This window comes from Trichechus manatus, unplaced genomic scaffold (genome assembly GCF_000243295.1).
Source record: "Trichechus manatus latirostris isolate Lorelei unplaced genomic scaffold, TriManLat1.0 scaffold00004, whole genome shotgun sequence".
NCBI lineage: Eukaryota > Metazoa > Chordata > Mammalia > Sirenia > Trichechidae > Trichechus > Trichechus manatus.
In genome coordinates, this window is record NW_004443940.1 from 26468553 (window position 1) to 26477628 (window position 9076).

Genomic DNA, 9076 nt, shown 5'->3' on the forward strand with positions numbered 1-9076 from the left:
GCACACAACACAAGGAACTTGATTACTAACCAAAAGGTTGGCAGTTTGCAACTACACAGAGGTGTCTCGGAAGACAGGCCTGGCAGTCTGCTTCCAAAAGGTCACAGCCTTGAAAACCCTTTGAAGCGGTTCTGTCTGCACACTTGGGGTTGCGATGAGTTGGAATCTACTCAGTGGAAAACTAACAGCAGCAACAACATGGCAACCGCATGTAAAGGGCGCCTGTTTTGATGGGGCCTCAGGCAGTGCCGCTGCCACCTCTCTTGAGCACGCAGGAAGGGCGGCGGCAATTTCCCTGCATCATTGCAGTTCCCCAAGCACTGGTATTGATGTCCGACTGTTATCTCAGAACACACCAAGGATGCACTTACATGATCTTGTTTGCGGTCTTTCTGAGAGTCATAATTGCCCTATATTTCTTGACAGAAGCCTTTGCTTTCTGGGTTTTTTGATCAGCGTGAAGGTGAGAGATTAAAAGAGCAAGTGTCAGAGTTAGGCATGAGAACATAAACCCTTGGAGACCAAAGAAAATAATTCTAAAATTTACATCAACATCCTTCCACCATTAACTGAAATTCAATTGCTTAATGTAATTTTCTACATTTCAGAATTCATCACTCCGTAATTGGGCTCCACAGATTTCCTACCCTAGCTTTGAAGATCACTGTGTGCCACCACTTGGAATTCCCTCACATGCCCCAACTCCTAACGCCACCTACATACATACCTTGCATATTTTATATAACCTATGGAAGGCGATGCCTGTTTATCTGGTCTTGGAAGTATCAGGAAGCAAGGAACGGGCTCCAAAAATAACAGCTAATAAGATATTTCTCAGCACGTGTCCTAATTACTTGAGATGTAGTTATCTCTTCACCAACCTTCAAATCAGTTAAAATAGAACCCTTGGCCTTGTTGTTTGGACTTACAGCTAAAAACGTTTATAGACTCCTGCCTTATGCTGTCTGTATCGTCTCAGCATGCTTCCATGTTTCAGAGCAGGCAACCCTGCTTTCTGCCCGACTCTCCCTTGTTTCCTGACCCCACATTTGAAGTCTGATGTATGTGCCCATCTTTCTCCACTCCCTGTCTTTTAAGTGAGCCCACAGTTGGTAAACTTATGGCTTTGTGGGCCATACAACCTGTTACAACCGCTTAACTCTGCCTTTGCAGAGAGAAAGCAGCCATACACAGAGGGAGTACGTGAATGAATGGCCTGTGGGCCTTAGTGTGCTGGCCTCTGAGCGACCTTGTTTGGAACACTTTTCTATTTCCCCATTGTTATGGATTGAGTTGTATCCTGCCCAAAATGTGTGTCAACTTTGCTAGGTCGTGATTCCCAGGATTGTGTGATTTTCTAACGTTTTGTCACCTGATGTGATTTTCCTGTATGTTGTAAATCCTACCTCTGTGATGTTAATCAGGCAGGATTTGAGGCAGTTATGTTAATGAGGCAGGAGTTAATCGACAAGATTAGATTGTGTCTTGAGTCAATCTCTTTTGAGATATAAAAGAGAGAAACCAGCACAGAGACAGGGGGACCTCATACCACCAAGCAAGAAGAGCCAGACATACTCATGTCCTTTGGACCTGGGGTCCCTGCACTGAGAAGTTCTAGAGCAGGGGAAGATGGATGACAAGGACCTCCCCCAGAGCTGACAGAGAGAGAAAGTCTTCCCCTGGAGCTGGCAGTCTGAATTTGGACCTCTAGCCTCCTAGACTGTGAGAGAATAAATTTCTCTTTGTTAAAACCATCCATTTGTGGTATTTCTGTTATAGCAGCCATAGATAACTAAGATACTCATCCATTTATACTCGTTTCCCTAAACCCTTCTTTACTTCTGTATACAAAGGGTACTCTCATATATCTGTCTTGAATCATCTTTTTCTATAAGTATACACTTTTTTTCTTTGGTAAAGTATGAGAAAAACATCAATCAACAAATATTAAGCATTTGCTGTGAACCAAGCTTGGGTGAGGGTTTCAGTGTTCTAAGCCTTCCTAATCTAGTTGGAGGAATGATGTAATCACATCGAATGATAAACAGCTATTCAAAAAAGAAATATCGCAAAATTACTAAATGGGATGTTGTCTTAGTTATCTAGAGCTGCTATAACAGAAATACCACAAGTGGATGGCTTTAACAAAGAGAATTTTATTCCCTCACAGTTTAGAAGGCTAGAAGTCCAAATTTAGGGTACCAGCTCCAGGGGAAGGTTTTCTCTCTTTGTGGGCTCTGGGGGAAGGTCCTTGTCATCGGTCTTCCCCTGGTCTAGGAGCTTCTCAGCACAGGGACCCCGGGTCCAAAGGACACGCTATGATCCCAGTGTTTCTTTCTTGGTGGTATGAGGTCTCTCTGCTCACTTCTCTCCTTTGTATCTCAAGAGATCGACCAAGATATAACCTAATCTTGTAGATTGAGTCTTGCCTCATTAACATAACTGCCTCAAATCCTGCCTCATTAACATCATAGAGGTAGGATTGACAATACATAGGAAAATCACATCAGGTGACAAAATGGTGGACAATCACACAATACTGGGAATCACGGCCTAGCCAGGTTGGCACACATTTTGCGGGGACACAATCCAGCTCATCACAGATGGTAGAGATAATACCTGGGAATTTTAACGATAGCACTTAAGACATCATGCAAAACCACTAAGATACACCACTGCTTGGTTTACACAGCCAGTTGCATAAACTGAGTGATGCACAGCCTGTCACCAAAACGGGCTTGAAACACTGTGTTCATTTGCACACCCATCTCTATTCCATAGAGAGCCAGAGGGATGTTAGTGAACAGGTCACTGTGAGGAACAGGGCAGTGTAGTCCCTGTGCTCCAAAATTCACAGTCCATAAAGGGCTAGTCTGAAATATTCCAGATTTCTCTTTATATTTTGAAATGCTAGGAAAGAGAAAGACACACACACACACAATTTTTTCATTTAATATTTATAACCACCCTATTCAACAAATAAATACTGAGTACCTACTATGTATAGATATTATTCTAGGAGTTGGGGGTGTAGAGCAATGAGCCAGAAGACAAAATCCCTGCCCTCTATAAAATAGAAATTATCTTCATGTAGAGGAGAGCCTTTGAGAGCCTAAGTGACTTGCTATGGCTCCAAAGCTAGATGGTGGCAGGCTCTGAAAGCGGATCGCCTGGCCTCCAAGCCAGTCGTTTTAACAACTCTATTTTGTTCTTGACTCCGGCGACAGGTACCCGCAAGATGGAGTACAAGGGGAGCAGCTGGCATGAGACCTGCTTCATCTGCCATCGCTGCCAGCAGCCAATTGGAACCAAGAGTTTCATCCCCAAAGACAATCAGAACTTCTGTGTTCCCTGCTATGAGAAACAATATGCCATGCAGTGTGTGCAGTGCAAAAAGGTATCTTTCTCCCTCGGACCTTGCCCGTCTAGCCAGTTTGTCTCCACGAGCCCTGCCTGGCAGTTTTTCCTTGCCCCAAGAAATCCCACCTGTAATACTTGGATGGCATGAAAATTATGCCTGTCTTACTTTGCATTTCATAATTCCAGTATACTTCTGTGCATTTCATCTGTTGAGCCTGTTACAGTCCTCCTTTCAAAGACAAGAGCACTGTTGTGCTCTGAGATAAAAATCCTTTAGCCCTGCCTTCTTTTAGAAATTCCCAAATATTTCCTCATGTGTATGAGTGAATGTTAGAAAGGAGGAGAACTCACTGTCCCCAAGCTCTTTGTTACGCCGCTCTCCTGGAAAAACCAATAAACGAACCGCTAAACCCGATGTGGGGAGAGAATGAGGTGGCCGAGAGCAGACATTCTAGTACCGGTTTCACAAGGGGAAGCACCAGGGTCTAGAGCAGTGTCATGAAAGTACATGAAAGGGAGGGACCTGTCCCTGCAGAGGGACATCATGCTTAGTAGAGGGTCAGCAAAAAAGAGGAAGACCCTCAACAAGGTGGACTGACACAGTGGCTGCAACCATGGGCTCAAACATAGCAAGGATTATGAGGATGGCGCGGGACCGGGCAGGGTTTTGTTCCGTTGTGCGCGGGGTCGCTGTGAGTCAGAACTGACTCCGTGGCACTTCACGACAACATGGGAAGGGAGGCAGTAAGGGGATGACTGCAGAGTTTGTAAAGCAGTCCCGCAGTGGCTTTTAACACAACCTGAGGAGTCTGAATCAGTGGCAATAACAGACTGAGGACATTTACTAAAAGCGAGGCCACTCTAACCTGACCCCGTACCCCGTGTTTCCTCCGGGCCAGCCCATCACCACCGGGGGAGTCACTTATCGGGAGCAGCCTTGGCACAAGGAATGCTTTGTGTGCACCGCCTGCAAGAAGCAGTTGTCTGGGCAGCGTTTCACGTCTCGAGAGGAGTTCGCCTACTGCCTGAATTGCTTCTGTGATTTATACGCCAAGAAGTGTGCTGGCTGTACCAACCCCATCAGCGGTAAGTAGTGAGCTGGAACTCAACGTGGAGTTCCCACTTCAATGCACAGAGCACTTTGAAGATAACAAGGTATCATCTTTTAGCATGGGAATTTGTTTATCTTTAGGCCTAGCGAAGGTTCTGAACAGGTAACTGCTTTTCTCCTTGTTGGATTGGGTATACTTCAGCAGGTAACCCCTTCACCTCTTGTTCACCTGATCACTTAAAAGCATTTGGCCTGTATTCTATAGGTTTATTATTTCTGCTTTGGGAGGGATTATCTCCAGATCTGCACCTGTATAAGCAGAATGAAAACTGGCATTTTCAGGCTGAGCAGTGGTGCTGTGTTCTCCCAGGCGGTCCACAGAATCCCCGAGACTGTGAGGGCAGAGGGCATGTTCTAGGTACTTTTGGGTCCTCCAAAGTGAGAGACCCCAGATCGGCTAACTGGACAGACCAGGCACTGGACTAAACTATTAAATACGCCAAGAAATTTCGTGTGGAGAACAGATGGCAGCTCCTTTAAATTGCTACACAAATCAGTGAAGGTGGGGAGAGAAAAGTGCATTATTTCACAGCACAGAAGAAGTTCCATCACGTGCCATTCCCAACTCTGTTACCTTCAGTTGGTCGGATGTCCATATTGCACGATTGAAACTTTGAAATGGATCAAACCAATTCCTTTTTTCACTCCCAGTGGCCATTGATTCTAAGGCGCCCTGGTGGCGCAGTGGTTAAGCACTTGGCTGCTAACAGAAAGGTTGGCGGCTGGAAGCCACCCAGTGGCTCCAGTGGGAGAAAGACCTGGTTATCTGCTGCTGTGAAGATTATAGCCTGGAAAACCTTGGGGTCGCTAGGAGTTGAAATCGACTTGATGGCACCTAACAGCAACAACGTAACAACAGCCTGATTGTAACTCCTTAGTATTCTCTGATTTCATCCCATGTTGTTCTCTCTCTCCTCACAGGCATTGGAGGCACGAAGTACATCTCCTTTGAAGAGCGGCAGTGGCATAACGATTGCTTCAACTGTAAGAAGTGTTCCCTTTCGTTGGTGGGTCGAGGCTTCCTCACAGAAAGGGATGACATCCTTTGCCCTGACTGTGGAAAAGATATCTGAAGGCAAGACAGAGAAGCTCCTGCGCGCAGTATATACAGATTTATATATTTTCTTTCTCAGCCAGGCGCTATTGTGTTCTGGTTTTCATCAGCCACGTCAAGACTTTCCTCTTGTGCTTCTCAGTGACGTTCACGTTTGTTTAAGCCCTTTAATCCCTTGTACTGCTTCAGTCCCGGGGAAGGAGAAAACTTATGTAAACCCTGGGGGCGGAAGGTGGTTTTGAATTTTTGTAACGGAGTCAGGCAAATCCAAAAGGAAAACTTTGAATGATGTCATTATAAATCTATCTTTCTGTCACTGCATATTTAATTTTTAAGTGCAATGAACATATGTCACAAACTTGAAAATTTTCCGAACTGAATAAGGTCATGAAGAGTTAGTTATTTACAGCTGTGTAACTTCCTGTCATAGAAAGCCTAAAGCGACATTACGTGATTTACAATAAAGTTATTCAGTACAAAATCTTCTGTTGTGTACGGTGTGTGACTTTAATGATTAAACATTAAGGGTCTGAGTATAAACAGCACTTTACCACACTGTCCAGTCATTGTATGAAACGTAAGTTGTGATGACCTGTGCCAGCGTTCAATTGCATCACATCTTTCATTAAAGAGAAAAAAAAGAAAAACTTCCGTCAGCACCATCTCTCTCTTCCTTGCTTACCTTCTCTTTGTTTTCCTCTTCCCCAGACTTTCTTTCCCTTGGAATCTCATGCTCTGGCTTTGATGGAGTAACATGAGCTCCAGAACACGAACAGAACACAAGGCAACAGTGAAACCAGTTTTCAGGGCACTTTTGACAGAGCTCGGCTCGTGCCTATTTTCACGGGTCCATACCTGTCGTGGTTTCTTAGTGCTGCTATAGCAGAAATACCACCAGTGGGTGGCTTTAACACACAGAAATTTATTGTCTTACAGTTTAGGGGCTAGAAGTCCAAAGTCAGACACTGGCTCTCGGGGCAGGCTGTTATTCTGGGGACAGATCTCGAGTTTCTGTAGCCCTGGCCTTCCCTGACGAGCTCCATGGGGCATCTGTGTTCTCCGCTGTGCTTGCATCTCTCTGTGCCTAACCTGCTCTTTTTATGTCAAAAGTCTTTAGGTTTAAGGCATGCTGTACACTAATATGGCCTCATTAACAAAGAAAACTCTTTTTCCAAATGAGATTACATCTACAGGTGTAGAGATTAGGACTCCAGTATGTATTTGGGGATGTAATCTAGTCCATACCAATACCTAACACTGACTTGCCTTCTCTTCAGTACGTGAAGGACTGGAGAAGGACACAAGCCATTTGAGGCCAGAGACATCTTGTTCATCTTTATATTCTCAACACCCTACTGACTTAGGGCATTCTGGAAGCCCTGAGTGTTTCTGAAGAGACAGAATCACTGCTGTAAATATAATACACTGAGCATCCAGCTTGGCAGTCATCTGTAAAATAATCTTGGAGAGCACAATAAACAACTGGAAAGCACTGAGCTGATTTATGGGATAGGGCACCACGTTTCTCTTTTTAGAATGTAGCATAGTGGCCTTTTGTCTTTAGTTTTCTAAGATGATAACGGTAACAAATGATTTACTATGCAACAGATGAAAACAGTAGAGATCAACAATCCTGTCTATGCTGAGCATATGTGACATTGGGTTCTTAGAATCTGAGTAATAGTTAGAAATGTCTAATAATGTCTGAGACGGGCCTTCTGGATTTGTAGCTGGCTTGAGCTGTTGCTTAAAGAAAACGTCCATCGTTTGTTTGTTGTTTTGCCACTCCACTTCATAAAAGTAAAGGCATTCCAAATCTCTCTTGCCTTTTCCTCACTAATAGGACAGATGCACCAGACTTACTGGTACCCAGCCTTAATGGTCAGGGAGCTCCACTTCCAGTAAGTAGCTCCTTCCTATTGGACCAACCTTCCATCAAATAATAACCATACATTCCAGACAAAATATTTTTAAAGTGTGAAAATAAGTATACTCCAAAGCAGGCAGATCCTGGAAGGACGCTGATACATGAGAGAAAAGAAAGGCACTGGGTGTTTCTTAGTTTTATTACTTACTCAAGGGCAGGACCCAGTGGGGCAGCTAAGACTTTCTCTGATAGAAAACTTGCAGTCTTTATCGGCTTAAAGAACCAAAGGACAGAGTTTGGGGCAAATAGAGCCTCTGGAAAATGAGGGGAGAAATCATGGAAAAGAAAGCCCCCGATTATTTGCATCAACACTCTATAAATAATCTCTGGCTGACCCCTGAACCATGCATGGCGGTGGTAGATGCCACTGAGTTAACTTCAACTCACAGTGACCCCTATGACAGAATGGAAGTGCCCCCGAGGGTTTTCTAGGCTGTAGTCTTGATGGGAGCAGATCACCAGGTCTTTCTCCTGGTGGGTTGGAACCACCTGCCTTTTCGTTAGTAGGCAGGCGTTTAACTTGCACCACCAGGGCTCCTTTGACCCATGCGTGCGTATGCCCAGATAAAATAAATGAACTGGCAGGACTTTTGGAATGGTGGTCTGAGGACCTCAGAGGACCCTTTTCCCAGCAAAATAACCATTTAACTGGAAGAAATCGTATTAGGAAAAAAGAAAACTCACAATTTGAAGAACTATCTGAAAATTTTCCTAAAGGCATACAACAGAGAAACATTTATTCAAGAAAATCTACTAAGTTTAGTGTAAGAGCAGGAGGATTCTGTGGGATTTGAGCTACAAGCTGCTTCCATCTCAACCCTCACCCCCCAGCTTCATGCGAGAGCAGCTCTACCCTGAGTATCTCCTCCAAGAAAATGCAGTCAAGAAGGGCTCCCTCTCCCCACAGCTGCTGGTCTAGGGCTCTACCCAAGGGATGACAGGCCAAGAATACTGGGGCTCCGACTGCCCTTGAGGGTCCCTGCCCCCACCTGCTCAAAGAGCAGAGGTTCCACACTAGGAAGAGCAAGTTGAGAAGGCCAGGCCTACCAATCCACCCCCTCAGCAACACCCTTAGAGCAGAGGTGACACGCAGAAGTGGGCTGCTGTCCTGCCCCCAGGGGGAGAAGCAAGGCTATAAGGACTGGGAGCTCAGAAGCTCTGAGACGACTGTACCTGGAACAGCAGGGAGAAATGTGTGCCTAAGGGCATTGTCAAAAACAACAGAGATCTCAGTCGCAAGCAATTAAGGGACCACTCCATGATACTAATAGCAACAAGCAAAACGGCAGACCGGCCCAAAGTTTAACAGGGAGAACCGGGCAAAGAGAGAATCAAGAAGCATCCTCCTGGGATCACACGCATCTCGGGGGGGCCAGAAAGCTGTGCACATGGACTAGGCTACACCCACTCACGAGCAATCAGAATGGGATGTGGAGCAGATTTGAAAGCATTCCCAAAGCCACATACAAATCCATCAGCAAAGGGCAAAAGTCTCATTAGTTCAAAGGACTTAAGCAGAACTCCCAATCAAACACTGGCTGAACAATAAACTACTCTGACCCAAGGGCAACTCCTGAAAAGGCCAGGCTTACAGGCACACATCTCCGGTGGTGTGGAAGACTGC

General features: G+C 45.2%; 1 protein-coding gene across 2 annotated transcripts in view; it reads left to right on the forward strand.

Annotated features, from left to right (window-relative positions):
- The window catches only part of FHL2 (four and a half LIM domains 2), a 41218-nt gene extending 35215 nt beyond the window's left edge, over nucleotides 1–6003 (forward strand). For both annotated transcript variants that reach the window (XM_023733813.1, XM_023733807.1), the window contains exons 4-6: nucleotides 3228–3397; nucleotides 4260–4446; nucleotides 5393–6003. In XM_023733813.1, coding sequence (XP_023589581.1) covers nucleotides 3228–3397; nucleotides 4260–4446; nucleotides 5393–5544 — 509 coding nt within the window. In that variant the 3' untranslated portion in view covers nucleotides 5545–6003. The remainder of the gene's footprint in view (nucleotides 1–3227; nucleotides 3398–4259; nucleotides 4447–5392) is intronic.
- The last annotated feature ends 3073 nt before the right edge of the window (nucleotides 6004–9076 follow it).